General features: G+C 37.7%; 1 protein-coding gene across 12 annotated transcripts in view; it reads left to right on the forward strand.

Moving 5' to 3' along the window:
- The window catches only part of SCML2 (Scm polycomb group protein like 2), a 52,613-nt gene extending 24,783 nt beyond the window's left edge, over nt 1-27,830 (forward strand). For 9 of the 12 annotated variants that reach the window (XM_088144879.1, XM_088144882.1, XM_088144883.1 and 6 more), the window contains 9 exons: nt 7,105-7,348; nt 10,281-10,534; nt 11,478-11,619; nt 13,445-13,648; nt 15,635-15,817; nt 19,116-19,229; nt 20,804-21,082; nt 21,952-22,115; nt 23,527-27,827. In XM_088144879.1, coding sequence (XP_088001005.1) covers nt 7,105-7,348; nt 10,281-10,534; nt 11,478-11,619; nt 13,445-13,648; nt 15,635-15,817; nt 19,116-19,229; nt 20,804-21,082; nt 21,952-22,115; nt 23,527-23,652 — 1,710 coding nt within the window. In that variant the 3' untranslated portion in view covers nt 23,653-27,827. Of the gene's footprint in view, nt 1-7,104; nt 7,349-10,280; nt 10,535-11,477; nt 11,620-13,444; nt 13,649-15,634; nt 15,818-19,115; nt 19,230-20,803; nt 21,083-21,951; nt 22,116-23,526 lie in introns of all 12 variants that reach the window. The other 3 variants (XM_088144880.1, XM_088144888.1, XM_088144887.1) reach the window with 3 other exon arrangements.
- The last annotated feature ends 129 nt before the right edge of the window (nt 27,831-27,959 follow it).

The following is a 27,959-nucleotide window of genomic DNA, read 5'->3' on the forward strand; positions in this document are numbered from 1 at the left end:
AGATGTACGTACAACTTCAAAGTATTGCTGAAACTAAAAGCCCACACTTTCTCACTCTACTTTTACCCCCTCGTTACCCCTCCTTCTCCCCTGCCAGCCCTGGGTTCTCATGCTGGCATGACCTTGTACATTCCTGGCTTCAGATAACAGTCCATCTGGGTTAACGGTCTTTCTATCCTTACTCCCCCCTCCCCCCTCCTAAACAAATGGCAGAAACGAAGCAAATAACTAATGACCGGATGGATTGATTGCTGGAGGTTCTGACATGCTGCCCCTCCAAAAGAAAGCTACGCTTCAAAGCTGGCTCGGGAAGACCTGAAATAGAGAAAACAACAACCAGAAATTTACACAGGGATACTAATTCTTAATTGTTTCTTACATTTACTTTGGTTTATCAGGATATCTTTTATAAAATTCTTTGATTGGTTTTGGGGCATTCATGTGTTTTCTAGCAACCCACTCAGATAAAGACTTTAGGAAATGTTTCCATTTGACTAAGAATTGTATGTCTCCCCTATCCTTCCTCACATCTAATATTTCTTTTATTTCAAAATGTTGCTCGCCCTCAACCATTATAGGCTCCGGGATGGATGGAGCCCTGTGCCACTGCTCTGATTCTACATACGGTTTTAACAAGTTACAATAAAACACAGGATTGATTTTTCTTAACGATTTGGATTACTTAAGGTGAACAGTTACTGAGTTAATTACTGTCTCAATTTCAAAAGGACTGAGGTATTTTGGCTCGAATTTCTTTGATGGTTGTGTCAATTTCAAGTTCTGTGTTAAAAGAAATACTTTGTCTCCCACTTTCCTTTTCTTTTCAGGTGCCCTCTTTTGGTCTGCATGTTTCTTGTAACTTTCTCTCTCCTTTTCCAATGCTTTTTCTGTAATTGGCCATAAATCTTTCATCTGTTTAACCCACTTGTCTGGCAATAGGACGCCGGTTTTTTCACACGGGAGTTTGGGGATGGGCACAAAGTCCTGACCCATGGCTTTTTTAAATGGAGTAAAACCCGTATTATCATGCACAGCATTATTGTAGGCAACTTCTGCAAATGGCAATAGATCAACCCAATTATCCTGTTGATGGTTCACAAAACACCACAAATACTAGTCCAACCCAGCATTCTGTCATTCAGACGCCCCATCCATCTGTGGGTGGTAACTCAAACTCAGCCCGTTTGGCTTCAATGAGCTTCATGAAAGTTTGCCAGAATTTTGAGGTGAACTGAATTCCATGGTCGCTGATTATTCGATTGGGAATGCTGTGTAAAAGGTATATATGTTGAATAAACATCTTTGCTAACTGGGTTGCTGACGGAATTGCTGCACATAGTATGAAATGGGTTTGTTTTGAAAACAAGTCTGTGACCGTCAAAATTATAGTCCGCTTCTTGTTTTCGGGAAGATCTACAATAAAGTCCATTGTGATCTCTTTCCAGGGTTTGGAGGGAGTCGCTACGGGTTGCAACAAGCCCATTGGTCTCCCCCCGCGTTTTTTTGCCATAGCACAAGTAGGACAGCTAGCTGTTTATTCAGCTACATCTTTCCTGATTGCCGGCCACCAAAATTGTCTCTGGAGAAGGTGCAGAGTTTTCACACACCCAAAGTGTCCCGCCACTTTGTTGTCATGGCCCCTCTCTAGTATTAATTTCCTAGCTTCGGCTGGCACATATACTCTGTTTCCCATCCACCAAGCCCCATTCCTTTCTGCCAGAGAATCCTTATTTTGTAGAAACCATTCATCTTTTTGCAGATGCAGATTTAGCTCTTTTAACAATCCCTGCTCCGGCTCTTCCCTTTTACTTTGCCCTCTGGTGACCGCTGCCATAGCATCCTGACACATGGGAATTACTGGTGCCGCAACCTTTTATCTCTGACTATTGTGTGGTGGCAGTCGAGAAAATGCATCGGCCAGGAAATTCTTTCCCCCCAGCATGTATTTCAGGGTTAATTTAAATCGGCTAAAAATTGCGCCCATCAGACCTGTTTTGGGGATAACTTCCATGGGGATTTCAGAGCCTCCAGATTTTTATAATCAGTCCAAACTTTACAAGGCATCTCAGCTCCCTCCAGGAGGTGTCTCCAGTTCATTAACACCCATTTTACAGCGAAGGCTTCCTTCTCCCTGCAGTAGCACTGCCCCAATTGCCACATCGGAGGTGTCTGCTTGCATTACAAATGGTGTGTCTGGATCCGGATGCTTGATGATGTGCTCCTCTGTGAACAGCTTTTTTAGGTGCTCAGATGCCTCTTGGCATTCCTCTGTCCAATCTAAGGGCATCCCTGGCTTTTGGGCTTTGACTTTATCTTTCCCCTTAGTCAGTAAGGGGAAAGTAACTTAGTCAGTAACTTTATCTTTCCCCAAGTCAGTAAGAAGCAGAGCAAATTGGGCGAAATTGGGAATAAATTGACAGTAAAAGTTAGCAAATCCCAAGAAACTTTGCAACTGGTGGCTTATTTTTGGCACTTCCCAGCCCACCACGTCACAGGCTTTGCTTGGGTCCATCTCCACCCCTCGGCTAGAAATCCTATACCCTAGGTAATCAATCTGTTCCTGGTGAAACTTACATTTTGTAAGTTTGGTGTACAATTGTGCATTCAACAATTTCTGTAGCACTTCCCTCATCAATTTTACATGTTCATCCCAATTTTCAGTATGATCAGAATATCGTCCAGATAAACCAACACTCCTTTATACAGATGCTCATGTAACAACTCATTTATCAGTTGCATAAAGACCCCCCGGGGCCCCTGAGAGCCTGAATGGCATCACATCATATTGAAAACAGCCTAGGAGGCAGTGGAATGCTGTCTTCCATTCACCCCCCTCCTTGATCCTCACTCTAAAGTAAGCATCTCGCAAGTCCAGTTTTGTAAAAATTTTCCCCTTCGCCAAGTGAGCTAATAAAACCTTCATTAGTGGGAGGGGGTATTTGTTCTCCTTACAAATGGCATTCAATCCCCTATTATCTGTGCATAGTCTTAATGACCCGTCCTTCTTCTCTTGGAATAGCACAGGTGCTGCCAGTGGGGACTTAGCGGGTTCTATGAAACCCCTTTGTAGATTTTTATCAATGAACTCCCTGAGAGTCACCATTTCTTTCAGAGTCATTGAGTACATTTTTGGGGTGGGATATTTTGCCCCCAACTCCAGTTCAGTTGCAGTCAGTAGTGCGATGAGGTGGCAGCTGATCCGACTCGGTTTCACTAAAAACTTTGGCCAAGTCCCGGTATTCCTCCGGAACTAATACAGCAGCTCCTGAGTTCACTGGGGTTAGGACTGGCACCCTGATTGCTGCTACCGCTATCCTGGGTGCCCCGTTAGCGTCCTCCCCTTTTCCAGTCCCTGTCCCATCTTGAAAAAGCATGCTTTTGGTGCCCCAGTCCACATACACTCTCCACAGTTCCAACCAGGACATTCCTAAGACCAAGGGGTGACCCGCAATGGGGGCGACTAACCACTTTAAAGTCACTTGATGAGAGCCAATCCTCAATTCAAAAACTTCCATGTAATATTCCACAGGTCCCCCTCACACAGTTAAACCGTCCAACTGCCTGAAGGCAATGGGATGTTTAGTCTCCACACCCATAGTCCCAGCCCATTCATCAGAATGGGATTACTCAAACATCGGGAGCACCCAGAGTCTATTAAAGCTGTCAACTCCACCTTACGAGTAGTCTGCAGAGCCTTTATTTTCACCCCAACCGTCATGGGACTCACCTGAATGTCCTTGTCATCTGAGTTGGGATTTGACTCCTCACGCCTCGGGTCCTCTGCCTGCTTTCGGGCATACTTTAAAGCAGGCAGCTGGAGTTTTCCGCCGGCTGCTCCTCATCTTTTGGTTCACTTTCAATCATCAGTTGAATTGGGAACTGTTCCTCCTCACCTGCCGTGGCTGTTCCTTTCTTCTCCGGCTTCACCAGCTATGTCGATTTACCAGTTTGCTTAGGCTTTCTGACCAGCTTCTGGGCTGAGATTTTCAGACAGGTGGATGCAAAGTGCCCCTCTTCTCTGCAGTTGAAACAGGACTTTCCCACCGGCCGGGCACCTGCTCCAGTCACCATGGCTTTCCCACTTCCCTTAGAAGCTGGTGGGCGGGAAGTGGTCTCTGCCTTCAGCTGGGTCATTGGGCCTGATCCCCAAACAGCCATCCATTAGGACTCCATCATGGAAACATGGGCTATCCATCCTTGTAGCATGGTAGGACATCCTCTCATCAACACCAATTCCCATAGCTTGGGATTCAGCCCCTTCTGGAATTGCCACACTTTGAAGGACTCTGGCCAATCACAGAGTTTTGCCGCGAGTCGTCTAAACTCCAAGGCATATTTGGTCACTGACCGGGTACCTTGCTTATGCTCCTTGATAGCTTCTTGCGCCTGGGTATGAGCACAGGGGTCCTTGAACTGATCCTGCAATGCTGTCATAAACCTGTCGAAGTCTTCCAGCTCTGGGGCATCGGCTTCTTGCAAGTCAGCCGCTCAACCCACCAAATAGTGGGACACATAAGTGACCCTCCAGGCATCGCTCAGGACGAGATGACCGCAACTCCCCATGCAGATCCTGACATGGTTCAGGAAACCGGCCAGCTCATTCGGTCTCCCCCATATGGCTTGTCGAGGCCACATCATTTCAGCAGGTTGCCTTCACTTTCAGCCGGGCGGCCCTGAACCCAGGGTTGGTCGCTGGGGCCCCAGCTGGGGACCCTGGGGTTTGGAGCCTCTCCCATTGCTGTGCTGCCCCCCGGCCATAGGTTGCTGGCCCAGGTCCGGTCCAGCAGGTGGCTGGCCTTGTCCCCCTGTTGATAGGAGTCTCCCCAGCATGGCTGTCAAGGGCTTCAGTTCTTCCCTCACCGCTCGCATCTCACTGCAGAGGGCATACACCTCCCCCTCCAGCATCTGGAATCATGGGCCCACGTTTTGGTGGCAGCTCTCGTAGCCCTGGTCACATCTCCGATTGCCGCTGACCACCTGGGTTGGGAAGGCTTTGGCGGTTCTTTGGTGGCTTCCCAAAATTCCAGCAGGCTCTGAGGTTCCCATAATTGGCCACGCCGGCACTCCATCTTTTTCATCACTACCTGGGCTTCGATCGCTTGGGCTGGAATCAGAATCTCCTCAATCTCCAGCGGGGGTGATGGCTCCTTCGCGATCCTGCCCGCGGCTCCCATCTCGATCTCCGTGGATCCGCCCTCGGTGGCCAGGATCTCCTCGATTCCCTTCTCCTCCTTGGGCATGTTGATTTATGGGATTTTCCTTGGTGCGTTGTCTCCTCAGATAAAATGTGCTTGAGTTAGTTTCAGCAAAATGTCAGGTCTGTTATGTCAAATCCCAATGAAGAAAAATCTCTTGAAACTCATAAGAAGTTCAAAAAGAAGTTCATTTATTGAGATGTACATACAGCTTCAAAGTATTGCTGAAACTAAAAACCCGCGCTTTCTCACTCTACTTTTACCCCCTCGTTACCCCTCCTTCTCCCCTGCCAGCCCTGGGTTCTCATGCTGGTACGACCTTGTACATTCCTGGCTTCAGATAACAGTCCATCTGGGTTAACGGTCTTTCTATCCTTACTCCCCCCTCCCCCCTCCTAAACAAATGGTAGAAACGAAGCAAGCAACTAATGAGCAGATAGATTGATTGCTGGAGGTTCTGACAGAGAAATCTATAAATACTTTACATTCCCTTTAAAATATTAAATACGTGTTCATTGTATTTTAACATAGAATTCTGTTTAGGAATATTTTTACTTACATAGTAAATTCACTGAAAATGAGTAAGAAATGGTTTTCAAACTATCTTTCAGTAGTTTTATCAGTTTTTAAAATATTATTTATTTCTTATATGGTCAATTTATATCTTGTTCCAAGGTCAAGGGTAGTCAGTTATGAGTTTTCTTCTCTGAGCAAAATGTTATTGCTGTATTAATAAGAAATTTTGCATCTTTTATGTAACAAGCAAAACAAACCTTGTACGTGGAATGAGTGTTCAGGCAAATGGATCAATAGTCTCTGTAGTTTTCAGAATGTGGTATTCTTGTATTAGGAATGCTCAGAATTCTCACATTATGTAGAGAAAGCAGTGTGCCAAAGGCACTGAATATAACTAGGATATGGGGTAGAAGAGGTAAAATATCAAATGGGAAGTTAGTAGAAAATATATGAGTCAATATGCAAATTGGCACCATGTCCATATTATCAAATAATGGTTCAAAACTATCAGCACTAAAACTAATGGAATCAGAACTGTCAATGCTATATATACTTACCTTTTATAAAGAAGAGAAACTTTTGAATTGGTAATTGGACAGATAAAATACTATTAACTTAGAATACGTTAATAGAAAATATGAGCTTCCCTTCACTGAACTTGCAAATTAACCAAAAAGATTAAGAGTAAGAAAGGACAAAAATCCTCCATGGTAGTAATTTATGACTTGAACATCTATTGAATTCACATTATTTGAGTATGAATGGTTTTCTAACAATCTCTCCTGCTAGTTTACAAACATGGTGTTACGTATCATGTTAGAGCAGTGTTTCTCAACCTTGGCAGCTTTAAGGTGTGTGGACTTCAACTCCCAGAATTCCCCAGCCATTCCCTTGCTGGCTGGGGAATTCTGGGAGTTGATGTCCACACATCTTAAAGTTGCCAAGGTTGAGAAACACTGTTAGTGATTGTAAATGACCTATTCATACTTCTGACATTGACAAGTGTGTCACTGAAAACTCTTTTGCCTTTCTAATAACTTCCTGTTTTCATAAATAAGGTAATAGAAATATTATGTAGTTTGACAGCTATGTCTCTTTAGTAATAAGATCTTTCTTTAATAAAATAAAGCTTTATTAAATTCTCAAAAATGTAAAAATGTCTTGGGTTTCTTTTAATTTTTGTTATGCTCCATAAAACCTACATGTAAATTAAATTTCAATGTATATATTTTTTTCTCATTGAGGATTCTTGGGAAATTGATAACAATGGTAAAATGTTAATACTTTATTTCCAGAACATTTATGCTTATGTTTTGGAGCATAAATAAGAAACAATTTGGTTAAGTAAAAGTTGCATATCCATTTATTGGCTTGTTTTCTCTTATTTTGATAGGAACCTCCAAAGCCTTCTCAAAACTGTTTTAAGGTTGGAATGAAGCTAGAAGCAATAGACAGAAAAAATCCTTATTTAATATGTCCTGCAACCATTGGGGATGTCAGAGGAGACGAAGTTTTTATAACCTTTGATGGCTGGCGTGGGGCATTTGACTATTGGTGTAAATATGATTCTCGAGATATCTTTCCAGTTGGATGGTGTGATTTAACAGGAGATGCACTGCAGCCACCAGGAAGTAGTGGTAAGAATCTTTATGTGTTAAAATTGTATGGTCTGTGCCTAAGAAGATTGATTAAGCTTTTAAAGTTGCATCTTTATGGTGTATATTCTGAAAATTAATCATAAAGTGCAGCCAAAATTTAAATACCATGAAACACAACAAAAGATATGTTGTTATGTTAAAGAATGTTAAGTAATAACTGAAGTAGTAGCTGGTTATGCTGGAGTTTGATTATATTGAACGATCTTAGTGTGGATCCTAAAATCGATACATAAAAATAATGTTCCGATATCTGTAGAATTTTTTTTTTTAGGTGTGAACACAATTTCTTTTTCATTAATTTGTAGAAAATGCTTAGAAATAGCTTGTGGTCATGTGAGAACATCGGTATGATACTTGTGGAAATAATTGAATTCATTTATTTCTAGTCTTTCCACAAGGTATATAGCTAACTAGTTGAATTAGTGAAGAACAATTTAAAAAGTCACATCAGAACATTAAAATACAAAACCACTAAAAGCCATTTAAAAAGCAAAATTGCAAATATAGCTTATCTCCTTAGTGGAAAGTCAAGGGACTGAAACATCCTGCTTGATATAAGACATTAATTTAAACAGTTATTATTATTGTGCTATTGAAAATCTGCGCTCCTGTACACCAATTTAGCAATACTACAAATGAAGAAGTATACATTAGCATTATTTGCTTCTACTGTTTCTGGAGGCTGCATTAAATAGCCTTAGTAATTTCAAGCACTTTCAGTTTAAATTTTGTTATTTAAGTTGTTCTTTAGGACTGTTGGTAATGTATAAGCACAGGCTGCTGCATAACTAGACAGTGCACAAATGACCTGAAAAATTGATGTCTTAATTGTTTTGGTAGTGCAGCAAGAAACAAAATGTTTTGTTTGGATTGTGGAATTGAAAGGGCCATTATGATGTAAAGAAATGCCCTGGAAAGAACAAAAGTGTTTTCTGTCCTTCCCCTTCTGCATGCTTGGTATTAATTTGAAAGAGATGTGTCAATTTGTCTTTTTAATACACTGACTTTTTGAAACAAATTCTTCTAAAGTAACCAAGTTGTTTTAAGATTTTTGGTTCCTGTACTTCACTTGAGAAAATTTTGTCTACAGATGTATTGGCTGGTAGCTGAATTTCTTTGCATGGCTTTTCACTGCTTTCTAAATTCCTGACCTTCCCTAACCTTTGCTCTTCTCCTAGAGGCAGCGTGAAGGAAGTATAAGCAGGGGACTGACGGTCACTGTCAATAGAGCCCATAGACAATATGTAAATTGCTTTAACAGTTTCCAGTCCACTTTGTTCCTCCCCTTTCTTTTCCTCTTAAATCAACAAATGCAAATAACTTTCTCCTGATTTGCTAGAGCAATATTTCAGACTCTAGTAGTCAAGCAGCATTTTCCCCCTCAGGCCTTATAAAAAAAAAGTTCCTGCTAGTTTGGTTCTGAATCTTCTTAGTGGCTAACATATATGGTATTTACATTTCTGGAATGTAAAGGTAGGAAAAAGAAATATTTATATGGCATGTTTAGGAGATTAATTTATTATATCTGTACCTTTGGAATAGCAGTGACCCAAGAGGAGAAAACGAATGCATATATGTGTATGTAAAAGTTTGAAAAAGTTTGAAACATACCCTTTCTATACCCTTGACGTTGAAAATTGTTCCTTTTGTATTTGTGAAATTTGTTGGTCTATCAGCTTTTGACATTTTAGAATAACCCAGCTAAGACAGTAACCCACACCTCTTCCTATGTAACCTATTAACAATTGGTATTTATTTAGCATAAATGCTATAAAGAAATCAGTCTTACAGTATTTTAAACAGATTTATTACATTGTTCCATGGATGTACTGTATTTGTATGCATCTGCCTAGTGTAATGATTTCTTGTACATTTGCTGTTTTGATTTTGCTTGTATGATAACCATTTTTAAAATTGAGGTAGTTATTAAAGATTAAGTTTATTCATGTAGCTTATAATGTATTTCTTTTCCCTGCATGTTCTGTGCGTACAATGAAATCTGTACTTATTTTATCAGTACTGCAGACTACCAAGCAAAGCGGTCTATTAATTATAGATAGCTGTCTCATTTACTTTTTTTAAATTTTTCAAATCTAATGTCAGATTATATAAGGTGAATGATAATTAAATTCTGATTGAATGAACTTTATGATCTAATCTTAATCATGCATTTTGATATGAAGCATTTCTTTTTATTACTTTTAAATAAAAAGGCAAAACATATCAAACACCAGCCTAAGTAACTTTAAAATGCATGCTGGTGATTGATTAGTAGATGTGTAGGGATAGAAGAAATGTATTTTGAAATGTGTAAATTGTATCATTTATTATTTATATATACATTTAATTTTTAAAGTGCCTGCCAAGCTCATTGTATCACTTTTTGACAAAGTAAATTGCTAATGTGAGGCTTTCTCCCAGACAGGAAGTACTGTGGGGGCAGAAAAGCTAAAACTGCCCTCCTTTCCCCACAATAGTATTTCTTGATCCAGTCGAGTTCACTGCATTTACTTTAAATAAAAAAGCCAAAGTCTTAATCACTATCGCATCTTTAAAGTAACGTGTAGTTTGACCTTAAATTCTCCTATAATCCAGTTATATCCCAGCTGGAGTTCCCAGGGCTGAGGGTGGGAAAAGAGCCAGGCCTGCGGTTGTGCTTCTAGCAAGTTTTATATACAGGAATGAGATTTTTCTTAGCATAGAAAAACATGCGCACCAGCAGATTTCTGAACACCATTACTGGAAATGGCGTGCTTCCTTATCTCGCTGAAAAGCTAGTCTAAAATTAATTGAAGGTTGATCATAAGCCTCTTTTAAACTGCAACTGAGGTTTTTAAAAACATTTGGGGATCCTGCTGGTTGGATGTTACCTTAACGATTCCATACAGATGGTCCTTGTGTCTTTCCACAGTTTCTAGCGCAAAGAATAATACCAAAGCACAGACGTCTCCTTCCAAAGGAACACGGTGCTCGGTGCAGCCTCCACTGAAATCGGTTTCACCTGTTCCAACACCCAAAGGCAAGAAACTCACTCGGGGAAAACCACTGGCTCTATCCACTGTCCTTAGGAAAGTCCAGTCTCCCAAAAATATTCCGGTGGCCAAAAACATTTCTCACAAAGAAAACCTCAAGAAAAGGAAAAAGGGCTTAAAACCAGGAAGAAAGGTTAGTAATTTTTTTTTTCCATAGGTGTAATGGTAGGAGAACTTCTGTTTTGTTGATTAATAACTTGCACTCCCCTGCCCTGTGCATGAATGTTTCTTTTCCAAACCCACTTTTCCTATGTTTACATATTATTTTTGAAAGCATTTTCCAAAGTGTTTTAATGCTGTGCAAATGCAAATTATGATTTATAAATTATAGATTTTATTATTTTAATGTATCGAAAGCAAAAGTAAGTTTACTTGGACTTAAATTGCCAGATTTTAAAATCTGTCCTCCTGAGCTACTAATTTTTCTTAATCTGAAAGTGACTGCCAAAGAAAATATGTCTACATTTTTCTTGTTGATTCTCTTCTACTCATGCTATTTAAAGAAAGAAACTTTCTTTAATGGAAATGAGTTGAACTTGATTAATTTAACACTGTGTTTCCTCTCCCCCATGTATATGAATACACACACACACATACACGCAATCTCTGAACTCAGTGGAACTTCCTTTCAGTGGGAGGTATTCAAAGGAAATGGGAATAGAATAGCGGTCCTATAGATCAGCATGTTTCTGCAACTGGTCAAAAGGACATTTACCATAATTTCTACTCTGGTTTTAAAAACTTGCTGAGGCATAAATTTATAGCAGTTGACTAAATCTGCCAAAGATGTCCCTTGCAACACAGGAGTGGTTGCCTTTTTATGTGATGGCCGGGCTTCTGAAAGCTCTCATATGGTTGCTAGTCATAGCTGAGATCATGCTTCTGCCCCTTCTGGAGTACCTCAAATCAGGATTAAATTGTAGATATAAAGCTGCAGATTTTATACTCTTTTGACAGCATTCAGTGATTCACTGTAATAGAGTTTTGTGTCAACAGATAATGACCTAAAGGTGATTTGACTGTTTGCGGAAAAATATATATTTTTACGTTAATAAAAAGTTATTCTTTTTCAACAGAAAAAAAACACAGCAATGCAACCTCCCTCCTTTCCTCCTCCTCCTCCTCCTCTTATTTCTGCAAAAGTGGACAACAGCACCTCTCCAATGTACAGAGAGGCCCCTGGTATCACTGGTGCAATGGCAGCTGTTATTTCAACAGGTAAACTTACCTATTAAAAAAATCTTGTGTATGGCAGATTCTGATTATTCTAGATTTTTTCTAAGGTACTATGGTGTTTTAGAGGGACAAAAACAATTCTAAAAGTAGTTATGAGGTTTTGGAGTCCCAAGAAGGACCCATATAACACTGTTGCTCCATGAGCTGCATTGGGTACCAGTTTGCTTCTGGGTCCAATTCAAGGTGTTGGTTATCACCATTAAAGCCCTACACGGCATGGGACCAGGTTACCTGAGGGACCGCCTCTTCCCCATGATTTCAACCCGTCCCACCCCATCACACAGAGAGGACATGCTCCAGACCCCCTTGGCAAAATAGCTCTGACTAGCAGGGTCCAGAAGGCAGGCCTTCTCTGCTGTAGCCCCTGCTCTTTGGAATATCTTGCCCTCGGAGGTGAGATTGGCCCCCTCACTCCTGGCCTTCCGGAGGGATTTGAAGACCTGGCTCTGCCATCTGGCCTGGGGTAGGGAGGGAAGACATCAGGTGTGGGGTTGGCTAGCCCCTTAGAGCCCTGGCATTTGTTGCTCTGAACCATCGGCCTCCTGGACTCTTTCTTTTTTAGTAATTGTTTCATATAGCTTTTAGGTTTTATATAATTGTATTTTTATTTATTGTTTTAATGAGTTGTAAGCTGCCCAGAGTCCCCCATTAGGGGGAGATGGGCGGGGATAAATTTAATAAATAAATAAATAAAAAATAAATATGCATTGCCATTTTATATCAGTTTGAAAAACACTGAATATGTGTTCATCACTGTGCAATTTTTAAAGCAATACTTTATGCAAGTGTCAGTATATATTAAACAAACACATTGTATATGGCGTTAAATGGAATTAAGTTATGCATCTTTGGAAATCTTAATACCAGTTTCTTCTGTGGCATTATTTTCTGTCCTTAGAACAAGTAGATAGTGCCTGAGATAAATAAGACTACTTTTTTCCAAACTATCTTCAGTGTAGCTGTGTGGTTTCTATCTGTCTAATCTCCTGATAATATTTTATTTTTTTCACAACTATTTTCTTGTTTTCAAAATTTCTGTGTAGTTGCTAACCAACCTTTTCTTGTCTTCCACATTCAAATTTCCTTTTAAATTTCCCTTTTCTTTCTCTTTTATTCCCACTGATTATGTCTTCTGACTATATGTACCTTTATTATCCCTGTTCCTCTTTATCATTGTCTCACAACCCTTTTATCCTTCTATTTTAGTCAACCTAGAGCAAAAAAAATAATAATTTCATTCCTATTGCTAATAGTCATTTGTCATCTTTGGTTCTATTTTAATCCAGTTTTTCTGCTTTGAATTTCAGATATGATAAGATGATTCTAAGTTGTGAATGCATTCAATGTGATTTTGACAAAATATTTGCTTATTCCATATCTGGTTGTGGAAGCCAAACCTTGGAGTACTTTGGGGTGGGGATGGGAGGCAGATGTTTGATAAGGGAGAACAAAAGAAAGAGTGATGGAAAAAGAGTTTATATTAGGGCATTCTGTTTTTTCTTTAACTCTGGGAAATGTTGTAGCAAAAAACATGATTGGAACAGCAATAAATGTGAACATGTACTTAATGTGTACATTGTGGTTCATCTAGATATACCCTATAAGTGGAATGCTGGGATCCCAGTTCCTTTTGGGGTTATAAGTCAAGGCAGGATAAGAATTTCTTGGGTAGGCAAAGATGGATTTTATTTGCTGCTGTTCATTTCTCAGAGAGAACCTACATTTTATGTCATTGGGATGCCTTTAATAAAGATAAAGATGTTTTCAGCTTTGAAACCAGTACACTGTGTTTTGTTCTGTTTTTTAGTTTGTGTCTATGTTAACAAACATGGAAATTCTGGGCCTCATCTTGATAAAAAGAAAGTTCAGCAACTTCCTGATCACTTTGGACCAGGTCCTGTGAATGTAGTACTTCAGCAGGCTGTCCAAGCTTGTGTAGATTGTGCCTATCAATCAAAAATTGTCTTTGGATTCCTCAAGGCAGGGCATCATGCAGGAGAGATTATCACTGGTACATTATTCTACTTGACTTATATTTTATATTTCATATTTTTGCATAGACTGCATTTGTGCATAACAATAAATCAGAAATTCTGGTGAACATTTTCATTTCACTTATCCCTTTTAGGTTTGTGAGCCTTGATTTTTTGGCTAATTGGCCGTAATTTAATACTATATGAAGCTGTTCATTTCTGGTTCATTTTACCCTTTTGTACAAAGAGGGGGAAGTAAATGAGTTTTTTTGCACCAGCATAATGTTAACATACAGGATAAGCCAGACTTGTGGCTTGTTGTTAATGGCATATTCAGTAGCAATTAGCCAATTATTTTTGTAAAGTAACCATAATAAATCAGTATTTAAAAAAAAGCAGCAGACAGCGGAATATTTTAAAAGTGAATAAAAACTCTATATACTTGATAATGAACAAGCCTGTAACTTTCTCTATTCTTATATGAGTTATATTCAAATTGACTGCATTTGTCTTGTCTTGTTTTTCCAAAAAAGCACACAGAAATATTTAATATTATAATGTAAAAGCAAAAGCACCTCCGTTTCTTGTGCTTTATCTGAAAACATTTAACCTAAAAAATCTAATGTGTTCAGTTTCCCACTATGAGCTTATGTCTTAGCTGAATGCTGTTTTGGAAAAGTCAGAGTTCTACATAATGTGTCCTCCTTAATTGCTGTGTGCCCTAACAGCTATGAAGTCAATAATTCTCTAATTCAAAATTAGAGTTGCTCCTTGTCACTTTGCTTCTGGCAAAAGCTGTCTTCAGGATACACATTTGGATGCCTGTTTATAATTTTGGGATTAAAAAAGGGTTGCCTTACTTTGTTATATTTTATATTAATGCCAGATGAGACAATTTTCTGTGGTTAATTAAGTTGTCACACCCTATATCTAGCATGATTAAATGGTATCTTCTAGAAGACACTCATCTTCATACAGATGTTCTATAGATGTTTCCACACATAAAGATAGGCTTTTGATATCATAGCAAAATTTCAGAGTTATGAATAATGCTTGTTTGTAAGATAATGTTATTTTACATAGAATATTTATTTGGCTGTGCATTGCTTTGGATTCAAAGATTAAAAAGAATTTTGGAGCATAATGCAGGCACAAACATACCAGCTGCCTACAACTCCTTAAATCAAGCATGTTTTTTTCCAGGATTTATGATAGCTATAGACAGCAGCCTTGGAAAAAGCTCTTAAAAGAGTTGTACCCAGATTCTTCATTGTACCCTGTGCACTCCAAAGAATCCTTTTGCCTTTGAACATAAAGCATTGCACAGCCCTAATATTTATGGCATAATGGAGTATGACAGAGCTAGACATTTCAGTTTTCCATACTGAATTGCAATAGACTTTCTTCACTCATTGCAATATTTTAGTGGGATGTATTTTGCATGTTGTCTATTCCTTAGTTGGGGGTTTATAATTTTTTTTAAAATTCAGGTAACATTATTTAACCTTGTGAAAGTGGAACAAGAGTTCTCAGTCGTGGTCATTGTGCTTTTCTTGGTTGGGAATCGATTGCCCATCCATTCCCAAGTATAAAACGAATAGTTTCAGATTGGCAGCATAGGCCTTAGGGCAGTAGAAATGAGCTGGTGTTCCTAATTGCTACTAATAGCCCAAACAGAACATAGATTTGCAGAGAGGCAGGGAGGAACCCTTAGAACTATCTGTATTTGAATAACATTATATATTCAGGAAATATATAATATTATTCAAATACTTTTAAACTTAAACAGCTTTTAAACATGCTTTTCAAACTTGGCAAAAAAAAAAAAAGAGCATATTGATTAGCACAGAGCTAAACGGTCCAAAGCATTGGGGCTCAGCCTGGTAAAGAAAAGTGCGAAAACTGCTGCCTTCTTTTTATTCCTAAGATTCATTGAATGGGAGATGGCTTCTGTTAGGCACTGGTGGTATTTAATTGTATTTAATAATATTGGTATGCTTTTTTTAAAAACTTTTTACTGACAGCCTCTTTTGATGGGGAGAAACATGCCATCAATCTTCCTTCTGTGAATAGTGCATCTTTTGTTCTGCGCTTCTTGGAGAAACTCTGCCACAGCCTACAGTGTGATAATCTTTTCAGTAGCCAGCCCTTTAGTCCTTACATGGGAAATGCACATAGTCCCATCGAACAGGATAAAAACAAGTCAGGTAATATGCTGATTACTTTAGTTCCTTTCCTTGTTGTAGCTCTTGCATATTTTAGCATTTATGGTTTATATTTAGAAACAACAACAACAACAAAAAAAGCAATTTGCAACAGTAGAACAATCCTTTTGAATCCCAGTGCAAAGTAATTTAGTGAGAATTTTAAAAAGTAGATGGTAGTTTTGCTTTTTCTCCATACATTAAACCCACGTATGTGTAAATACAAGTTCTAAAGTTTTAAAGTATCCTTTGACTTACGGGACATGCTCATGTAATTTTTTTTGGCAACAATACAGAAGATATTGCCATTACTTTTTTCAGGGATTTTGTGTTTGGTTTACTTCCCAGTGTAGTCTGCAGACACGGTATTTCCTGGTAGTCTGATGTCCAAATACCAAGGAGGACTGACCCTATTTAGCTTCTGAGCCCAAAAAAGGTCAGCCATTCTTGCTATCCACTGTAGAATTATAAGTAAGGTACAGTATACTGAAAACCACTGTATTAGGGCTACAAAACAATCCATACTCAAAGAAGAAAATGGGATTCAGAATATGCATGTTATAGCTATTGGCAGCTCTTTAAATCAAACATGTTTTCCTAGGAGCCCCAGAAAAGATGCAGCTTCCTTCACAAGTTGCCGACCATTGTGATGTGAGTTCCCACATCCATTCAGAAACACCTTTTCCCCTCCGAATCAAAATTATTGGACAGTCCTACTATGGATATGTGACTACCATGATAAGAGAAGAAAATAGGGTGATAAATTCTTTAGTTTACAGTTGCCTGTTGAAATCTGTTGATCTGAAATAAGTATCTGTAGATCTTTATGCCTTTAAATGCTTAGCTTACACAGTCCTGATTTCACATTGCTTACTTGCTTGTAGTCAGCTAATCAGGTGCGATGCAGGTTTTTAGCTTTATTCCTGTAATGACCAAACAACCACTAGCATTGTGGCTATCAACCAAGGATTTTTGTCTATTTCGATGGATATAATCAAAACTAGGGCAATGCCAAGACTTACCACTTGCTTCACAGCCAGATCCCCCAGCTTGGAAGCTGACTTGTCTTGTCCAAAGGGAGGAGACTTGTCTCATTTTATTCCTGATTCTGGTGAACTGGAAAAACTAGAACGTTGTCTTTCATTATCTAACATGAAGGGGAAAAGAACCCTAAAGGTGGTTTTAACATGGAATAACATTTACATGGAATTTAGTGGAAGAAATTAGTGCAGCTATTTCCAACGTATACTTTACACATTTGGGTTATGGTCCATAACCTTTTTATTCTTCATCAAATGGAACAAAACTTCTAGGAAAGATGAGCTACTGTGATGGGATGAAGTATGTCAAATTGCACAGAAATCAGTTTTCTATGTTTTTTGAGCATAGCACATGCTCCTTCAGAGCTTTTCTTCAGCATTCCAAGTCATCCTTTGCCAGTTCAATTTGTCTGAGATGCCAGCCGTGTGTGAGAATAGGAGAAATTAAGGAAGAAATCTGTTCACAATAAAGGGTTATTGAGCATATCACCATGCATAAAGAAAACCTGTCCAGCAATGAGATGTGATTGTCACAACAACAATAATACCTTTATTGATCATCACTTACCCAAACCACAATGATTAGGATGACCGATTGCAAGGATCATTCAGTGAGGAAAGACCAGTTACGGTTCACTAAGATATTATATGAACAGGTGCCAAAAATGACTATTTTATACCTTCCTTCTATTTTTGGCATGCAGTACAACGCCATGCCCTTAACAACACACTGACATTTTGAATTATACAGGATGTTCCAAAAGTCAGGCCCCATAGACAGTTTATTATATAAACTACATTAACATTACATCTTCTTCTAAATACTTCCTTGTTTCATGCATGACCTTTAAACGTTCCTAAGTACAGTAACATTTCTTCTGAAAAAAAATTAATAAACCATGGTTATTGGCCTATGGGGCTTGGCTTTTGGTAAACCCTGTATATTACAATTCTGACTCAGAAACTGGATGAGTAAGTTCTGTCCTATTTCAGGTGAATTAAAAACCACATGGCTTACTATATTCTGCTTTGGGATCAGGATTCATGCTGTGCTGGAGCATAGCCTTATAAATATAATGCTAAATGCTTGGATCACAGACAATTTGCAGTTATGTGGACTTCACAATATAAATATATTAGGATTTCTATTAGAATTGAAAAGAAACAAGCCTAATATATGCTAAGTATAATTAAACCGATGTTAATTCCACATGCTGTATACAAAGAACAGAACAGATATTCTTTCAAAATGATATTTGGGATGTTCACATTTCAGCCCACAAAATACTACCCTGTATGTATTTGAGATTGATCTTTAAACTGTGGTGGACTCGTAGCTTTAATTATAGCTATATTTTGCCTTTAGTTTATGGAGAGGAATTTTCATTACAGTCATTAAATTACCTTGCAGTGCCAGGACAGATATGCAGTTTCTTCCCACTTTATTAAAACTTCCTTCTGTAACATTGAAAATTGTAACTGAGTGGTAACATGTGGAGAGTTAGGGGGCTCACCAGAGGCTTTGATGGACTTCATATTATCCTCTAATTATGTGTCTTTGCAATTTAATATACAAACAATGTGCTTGCCAAAATTGTGGCTTGCGTAAGTTAGAGAATGTAGAAATAGAGAAAAACTAATTATGCCCATAACTATTTGTCTCTTTCCCCATTCTTGAAAGTTGGCATATACGTGACATCTGCATATTCACAAAAAAGGGGCAAGGTGGTTCAATATGGATGTTTTAATTATTGCCTATTTTGCCAATTACACACTAAAATGAGAAAATTAGTTTCAGTTCACTAGTTTGTGGTGTGCTTCTGATTTAGTCCTCATTATGGAAAAAAGTGTCCACTCTTTGTGTGAGTTATATCATATTTATTTCTCATAGTTAAGTTCCTCATTGGGAATGCTTTGAAGTAAATATTGTAGAAAAATACATGGGCTGAAAGAATTGTATCACAGTGAAGTGAAAGATCCATGTGCATTTTCCATGGAAAGATTGATGAGGTAGGTACTATTAGCTAATGTAGCCCTTCATCCATCCATCTTGTATTCCATGTGTGTCTAGAGAAGCTTTCTTGAACCTGCTGTGACTGCTAATCTGGGGCATCTTGCCGTATCTACTGATTCTAAACCATTTCTTGGAGGAAACTTGCTACCATAGAAATTTGAAATTTTTGTAAAGTGAACCTTTAACTGTGTATATATTTGAATTATTGCATGTATTTATAGAACTTTAATCCCCTTTGATTATACAGCAAAAGAAGAAATATCAGACAGCAGAAGTACAAAGCGATATTCTCAGGATTCACCCCCCTATGCTGTCCCCCTATCTCCTAAGCTTCTAAGAACTGAAGCTCATCCATCTGAAGGTAATTGAAAATTAAATATCTTCATTTACAGTAGGGATAAACTACCTTTTTCATTCTAGGAACCGGATGTTCTGCATCTTCTTGCTAAGGGTCATTGCTGTGCTGTCAACGGGCTGGGTGGAATTGATATTTTTGGATCAGTTTGTGGAGGGGCAAGGGCTGAAATTGGTGCATTAAGTCTTGCAGAGACTTAAGTTAAACATTTTGCCCTATGCAGAAAACAGCCCCCGCCCCCATTTATTTGGTTTTCTGTGAAAGAGATGCTAAAACTTTGCAAGACTTAAGGCACCCAAAGGACCTAAAATGTGATCCTGCCACAAATCATATGATGGAGCTGTCCATTCAAATGTACAAAATAAATAAGTCAGTCAATCACACTTCACTACGTTTCTGGACATCCTATCCAGAAGCACACATTCAAATTTTACACACAGTCAAGGCTTCCATACAGTAGCAGTGAGAAGCGTTTAGGCCTGTAGAATTTACTTTATTTGTTAATGGAAATTTCAGATCCACCAACCAGATTAGAATTAAATACTTCTAAACTCAGGAATGTATTTTAAGTATCAAAATGAGTTCAGTTCTTCCAGACAAAAAACAACAATAGTACCAGGGATGAGAGAAGGAAGGAGAGCTGTTTTGATGTGATATATCAAATTGGGAATTGATGTTCTGAAAATCACTGAGAGGTCTAAATCCAAATTTAGCAGCCTCTCTTATTAGGAAGAAGGGTGTCATTCAACATGCCATAAGAATTGATATGTGCAGTTTCCCTCACTGTAGACCATGACATGTGTACGAATAATGGAAATGGATCAGTAGGGGTAAAGCATTTTTTTCAATCTCATATGGAATCATAGAGAAAGACAATCTGCTTTATTGAATATCAGAGAGGTACATGAAGCCCAAAGCACTCTTTTCAAATCATTTTTGAAGTTGGCAAGCTGTTTGCCTATCCATATAGAGAGAGACCTGCCATAGCCTACCAATTCACATTCCTTTTAAACAGTTCAGAAGAATCTTCACCTGCCCCACTGTTCTTCCAATTTTCAGTTAATTAATCAATTTGTGCATTTTTTAAGAAGTAACTGGCATAAATTTAGGTAATAAATTATTGTTTTGGGAGTCAACACAGGATTCTGCTTTGGTGCATATAAGCATGCAAAAGTGCCTTTCCTAAACTTTGGCTTCAATTTGACAATCCATTCTTATTTCTTTACCTTTTAGACAGCTCACTACCAATGTCAAGAAATTTGATAAGTTGTTAGATTTTAATACTTGGATCATTTTCTTTTGTGTTTCTCTTTCAGCATTTTTTCCCCTTCTTTTTCACAGTATTTCCGATTTAAATGACATGGAGTGGCCAGTAAGGTTGAAAAGTTAGTCATACTATATTCCCTACAGAGCTGTTAACCTATTTATCTTGGTAATATTTTGTTAAGTAGGGAATATTTATTCTCATTTTACACCTGGGAGTTAAAGAAAAGGCAAACTTTCAAGTAAAATCTTTGTAGTAGACATCACTTTAAAGCCTATCTCTTACTAATAATCTGTTTGTATTAAATTCTGTATAGCAGAAACCCTGCCAAATGAAGAAAATGGTACATCCAAGGAGCAGAGGTTTGCTGAGAATTCAATGGATTCTGCACTTAATTCAGTCGCCCTATCAAGTCCAAGCCATCAGAGTTCCACTGAATATCGTACCTCAGGGAACACAGCCTATTTCAGACATTCTCTTCCTTCAGTATCTGCTACCTCAAATGCAGCACCAAATCTACAGAAATTATCAACTGCTACTGGAAACAGAAGTTACTGTGAAGTTGGCAGGAACAGATTGCATCAGAGGATCGAAGGTATACTTGAGCCTTTTCTAAAAGTACATGCTTTGTTTGTCTGCACAACAATATGTATATTCACAAAACTGGCCCTAAAAGCACTTTAATATTTTAAGTGTGCAAAAGGAGCCAGCAAATTTAGCAGACATGCCCAAACCAGAATCTTACTTTGCTCTACTGACATTCTTTAGCTACCCCCAGCCTGTGCCAAGTAATTTAACATTTATTGCAAGCAAGCAAGCAAGCGAATAAGAATAAGAAGAATCACACAAATTGTGCTTATCTGTGTTCTGCTTCTGGATGTCTCTTGAGGTAGTCACTATGCCTTATTTGAATCGCAACATAATTCTGTGGTTCAAACCATAACTTATGATTTCAGGCAAAATGAACATTTTTGCTCTATTTTGTAAATGCTACTTGACATGTTGTTCCATGTAGAAAAATCCAACACAGAGGAGTTTTAAGGGCAAACATGTATGATTAAGTACTAGCAGAAACAAGCTCTTATCATGGCTTTTCTAAACCTAGTACTCTCTAGGTGGGTTAAAATAACAGTTTACAGAATTTTGAACTAATATTCTCAGAAGCCATAATAACTAGGAATTTTGGGAGTCAACATCTGGGAAGGCACCAGGTTGGGAAAGCTGCCTTCCCACATTGTATTTTGTGTGTGTGTCTGTTATGTATTGTTTGCCACTGCATTAACAGTAGCAAAGGTATTTTCAGATTATGCTCATAAAGCAGGAAAAGGTAATTTTATGATATATTTTGCTTTCTATTAATCAATAAATATAAAAGCTATGTGAATGCATGCACACATCCCCAAAATGGGTTACATCAAAGATATTTCTCCAGCTTCTTCAGTTTCATCCTTTTGTATATTTAAGCTGCAAGCTCTACAACAGGACCTGACCTCAGTGCACTAAAACAGGAACCTTCCCGTCTCTTCAGCAAAGACCCTTCGACATGGTCAATTGATGAAGTAATGCGATTTGTAAAAGAAGCAGATCCTCAGGCATTAGCACCCCATGCAGAACTCTTCAGGAGACATGTAAGAAAAGCAGAGCTTATTTTTTATAACGCCTAGGAATCATATGAAATAGAAGTATTCCAGTATATCTCTGAAATCTGATAGGATTTTTTTCTCCAAAAGAGTATTAAAAGTAGGAAACCAGCACTAAAGTTTGCACTAGGAAAGAGTTTTGTGTCAATGTAAATTTTACTTGATGCAGAATTAGCCTTAAAAATAGATTTAGTCCTGATGTCCCATGAATTTTTGCTCTGCCTGGGGGCAACTGTTTTTAATTACACAAAAATATACAGAGAAAAATCTTACAACAGGAAAACATAATTTGATCCATGCAAAATGTTCTTTCTTCCCTGTTGAAGAATTTGATAGGATTAAAATGGATTCCAGTTAGTTTACCTATTTGTTAGTTTCAGTTTTCCAAACTGATATCATAGGTGAGTAAGACCACTGAGATACTGTTATAGGGACAAAGAATTCATTAGACCTCCTCTTAGATCAGAGATAGAACTGAAAAAAAATCAGATTTTCAAATTCCAGATCCTGCTTCCTCCATCAGCATCAGAGGTCAACTGTTCCTAACATTAGAAAGGTCAAAAAGGGATATAACGGATGTGGGTTGAGGATCTGGAGATGTTTCAGGCCACTAATAATTTGACCTTGAAAAAAAGGTTAAATGTTTATCCATCACCACCATGGAGATGGATTCAGTGGAGCCCTCTGACAGCCAGTGAAGTGAATTGTTTAAAAAAATAATGAGAACTGAAATAGCACAGAAATAGGGTCCTGCAGATCCAAAGCAGGCAAAGTTGCTTTTGATCTGGCATGAGCACCTTTGCTTGTCCTTAACAGCTGTTATTTATTTATTTATTAAACTTGTATATTGCCCGATTCCCAACAACTCTGGGCAGCTCAAAAATCAAACAAAGAAATTGCAGTTAAATCAATTTAAGATGAAAGATGGCAAGTGAGGGGTCTTACTCTCCCTCACCAAATGCCTGGGTGAACTTTTTCCTGAGCTTACACAGGATATGGGCAGGCTCAGGAAGCTCCTCCATGTTCTGCATTAAGGAAGTGGACAGGGTGCAACTATACCAGATCCAAAGCTGCTTTGCCTAGTTCATATCATAATACTGCACCTTTCTATACAAATAACTGATTCTGTAAATAAATTAAATATACACAAATTATACTAAGAGTCACTGATAGTGAGATGGGCAGCATATACATTTGATTTATAAATAAATAATATAAATTCTGAAGGTTTGTCAATCTCTTATGATAATTTCCAAGATGTTCAGATTTGACTCTCCATTTTTTCTCTTGTTGGAAGAGATGATGATGTGGGGGAGGGAAGTTGTGTTTGTGTTAGTCTAGAGTAATATTCTTGTTCTGAAACCTAGTCATTAATTACTGCTATCTTGTTTCCTCACAGGAAATTGATGGGAAGGCTCTTCTGTTACTGAGGAGTGATATGATAATGAAGTATATGGGTCTGAAATTGGGCCCAGCATTAAAACTGTGTTATCATATAGAAAGACTTAAACAAGGAAAGTTCTAGGCAGTAAATGCACAGTGATGATGTATTTTAAGTAGACAACCCCTCAGGTTCCAAAGGCAGCATGATAGGGCAGAAATGTTGCCTGATTGAATGGATCAAAAATAGTTTCATTCAGCTCACAAAGGCATTTCCAGCATATTGTTTCTACTACTCTAATCAGAAAGAAATGTCCTAAATCAGCATTGTTTTACAGATACTTCTTAAACATGAAATTTAATGTCAAAAGTTTCACGTTCTTATATTTAAAAACTTTTTAAAATGTGCAGAGAAGTAGTATTTATATGAGCAGCTGCAAAATACATTCTCACCTGTTCAGCTTCAACCGATGCATTTTCATCCAGAACCAAAACAGCTGAATTCCAAAGGATCTTTTTTCTTTTAAACAAAAAACAAAAAAAGGGAAGTTTTTGTAAAAGTGGCTGAATTTATATGCTGGGGTGAGGGAAGTATTATTTTTAATCGATTAACTCTTTAGTTAACATAATCACATATATATATATTATGTGAAGCAGATTTCCATAAAAAGAATAGCCATATGAATTGTATTGTAAGTATATGTTGTGTGCAGAAAAACAAATAAGTTTTTTTTTTACAAGTTTAAATTATGAGAATACATTTTTGCAGTGTTGACAATTTAAGGGGGAAATATTTCTTTTTTTTAAGAAGGAATTTTTGATGGCTGATTTGAGCAGCCAACTCCCAAGGTGAGCAAATACTTTTTCAGTTTGCTCACAGGGATACAAGAAACATTGTATTGAGACATTCCATCTAGCATAAACCTATGTTCATGCACTTGTATATTTATGTGTGTGGGTACATGCATATATATATTGTACATAGTGTTCAATTTTTCTTTAAAGAGTGTTTTAAAGGTATTTTTGCACTGTGACAAATGATAAACTGCAGAATTTTTTGTTTTTTGTTTTGTTTTTAAACCAGTAAACAAAATGTGCATTACACATTTTGTCACTAGTTTACAGGTGTTAATATAGCATCAAGCTGTGTCCTAAGACCATCACATTTGTTCCAGTACAGCACAGGGTCACATAATGTTGAGATTCCCTGCTGGTGGAATGTGGAAGACAACTGCCTAAATATATTTCCTTTCCCATTCTAAAACATGATTTTATGCCACCAGGGAGGAATACAATGAAACCCATTATCAGGTGTATGATCTAGAAGGGTTTCAGCGTGTGTAGAGTTTTTAATTAGTTGTAAGGCTTTACCTTCAGGCACCCTTCACCGCATGTGAATGGTCTTTGCTGGATGAATGTGTCCTCGTACTGTTCACTAACGCCTGTCTGCTTTGTTTCTCATTTCATGGTGGGGGATGGAGAGGAGGGGAATGGGAGAAGAAGAAATAACTGATGAACAGATTCATACAGGGGAACTTTTGGCACTATGCAATATTCCTGAATTCTCATGTTGTGCTGAGCCATTTTATTCTGGGAAAGTATCTGGAAAAGAATGGAGTGATGGGGAGAGGTGAAGCTGGATGTCTTTTTCTCTTTGCCTCCCTAATGTCTTTCAAATATAAAAATGTCAGGGACTTCTTTTAACAGAGGAATTGAATTACACTTGGATGTATAATTTATCTGAACCTTGGTGCTCTGTCCATAAGCAAAAAGTGTTGATGGTAAAACACTTTGCCGTCACTGCCAGTATAATATCAGGGACAATTATGTACTTTTTCTGAGTAGAGGATCAGATGTTCTGTTTGTCCAAGTGTTGCTAGGAAAGATATAGTCCTGAAAGGAATGTAGTTTTTATATTTCTTATTGCCTTTTTATATAAAAAACTTCTAGTTAAAAAACACACATTAGTTGTTTAAAAATGCCTTGTTTATTGTATTAGTGTATTTATTAGTAATACACTAATTACTCAGGTTTAGCTTTAAAAAATGGCAAAATTTTAAACCATTTTTGAAGAGATGTATTTCTTTAAATTACTGAGGCGGAATTTAAATGAGATCACTTTGGTGATGTCCTGTTTTCTGATGGAATTCTGGCACTCATATTATACCAGCAAAATTTTGCTTCTCATAAGAGCGTACAACAGCTCCAATATATAGCTTTGTTAAACTGTTGCAGTTATTTATATATGCTCAGGTATTTACAAACAAGCTGTAAAGGCTGTGATATCTTTCATATCTTTTGATGCTTATTTCTTTCAGTCAATGTTATGATAGCATATATTTGGCATATCATAGTGGTTGTGTTCTTTAAGAGTGACATATATTATGCCAATGAACTTCCACTAGTGCCATGGGAATTTATCTTGTTCTCCTTCGTCTTGAATCTATATGCTTCTAAATTCATTCTGGAGAATCCAGCAGATTTGAAGGACATGTTGGCAGTGGGAGAAAACAGTCAAATATGGATACTAAAGAAGACATTGAGTAGGGCTTGTTTCACACACTGTTAAAGGATATTTTAAAATTGTACTCAAATACCAATCAATTTTACACACATCTGTTGTTTTCTATACTCAATTGCAGATGAAATTTCATAAATGTTATTCAAGGAATTTTATATAAGTTAAAAGTGGTTGTAAAACTTTATAAACACAATATTTTATGCCATGAGGTTTGTCTTATTCATTTTGCTAATGTGTCTTTGAATAGTGCAAATAATGTATAGTGCATCATGTATACAAACCTACATATGAAACAAGAATGCCACTGAAATTTTAACTTTGTATATAACATGATACAAATTTGTCTGGTGTTTGTAACAGAATATATTTTTCACTATTTTCAACTGGATGTTCTCGTCTAAGGAGAAAATAAAAGTTGTTTGCTGTTTGTCAGTTATTTTTTGTAATATAATGTCTACTTACATCTTACATAACTAAATAACCAACCTTTGGTATTTACTAATAGATCAATTAAAGTATACTTTGATTAGATCCTTTCAAACCTAACACATGTACTAATTTTCTCTCTCTATATATATATCTTGTATTATATATTGATCTTTGAAACAACACAAAGAATCTTTAATAAAGTGAAATTCTAGACACTGACATTACATAAATTATCACCTTCCTTCAAAAATAGGATCAGCTAATCTGGATGTGAACACTTCTAGAAATAGATGCGTTTTACTGATGATTGTAATATCAAATGAGATAACTGCTTCAAGGAAATTCTAAATGCTCTTGTTGCATAATCCATAGAATTTGTCAGAAGAAGCAAGAGTAAAACCTAGAGGGCAATCTGTTCGTCAATTGCTTATGCTACAATTAAAAATAAAGATCTTCTAAAGACCTTGCACCAATTTAGCACAGCGGTTTTTGATGAAATATTTGAATTCTTAATGTGTGTGTGGGGGTATGTTCAGATGATGCAGTGTGGTGGTGAAGGTGTTGACTAGGGCCAGGGAGGGTTAGGGCCAGTCACTCTCAACCAGGACTGTTGTGGCAAACATTGTTGGACAGAGTGCTATTCATGCTGCTTAGAGCCCCTGGAGGAAAGGCAGAATATAAATATAAATAAATAAATTGGGACTCTAAATTCTAACTCATTTTATCAGTACACATGAAACAATGGGAAGAGAAGGCAGTTCAGTGACAGAGCAAATTCTCTGCATACAGAAAGTCCTAGGTTCAGTCATATTTCCTAGGTACTTCCAGGATGAGTCAAACCCCTAGGTTTCTGCCAATCATTATAAACAGCAGTAAACCTGTAAGTCAATGGTTTCTTGTCTGTCCATAGATGGACAATACTTATGCTATAACAAAGGGCATTTGATCCTCCAGTATTTGCTACATTTTGCCTGCCATAGAATACAGAATGGAATGCCAAACAGTCACCCCACTTAAAGTAATGTATAAAACAATGCAATGCTGTTGCTGAAGCAATCTTAATGATCGTTGTTACTCTTAACAAAGCCTAAAACTAGGTTAGTTTAGAACAGATATTTCCTTCTGAGAATAAGGACAATTGCAGCAACCTGGAGTGACTTCCAAGCATCCAAGCAGTAGGGATTAGTCTTTAATAAGGCTTGGCTGCTTGCAACTGCAGATACTGCTTTCCTGTGCAGAGCGGTAGTTTTTCTAAATTCCCCTGTTGTACTGATGAACCATATGACTAGCCACGATGAAATCAGTTGATCATGAAATGGAAACAAGATGTCATCAAAATAGTATTTGCTATCTCCTTATAGGAACATAATAGATGTAACCAAAACAAGAATAGTTTAACTAGCAGAACTCTGTTTTGCTACAGGCCAATGAGAAAATGATCAAAGAAAAACACCCTATTGGACCATCACTGTAACTCTAGGAGCATTGAGTATATATACACT

Source organism: Python bivittatus, unplaced genomic scaffold (assembly GCF_059951505.1).
Source record: "Python bivittatus isolate LINGU-HERP-01145 unplaced genomic scaffold, Pbiv_v1 ctg000350_np1212, whole genome shotgun sequence".
Taxonomy (NCBI): domain Eukaryota; kingdom Metazoa; phylum Chordata; class Lepidosauria; order Squamata; family Pythonidae; genus Python; species Python bivittatus.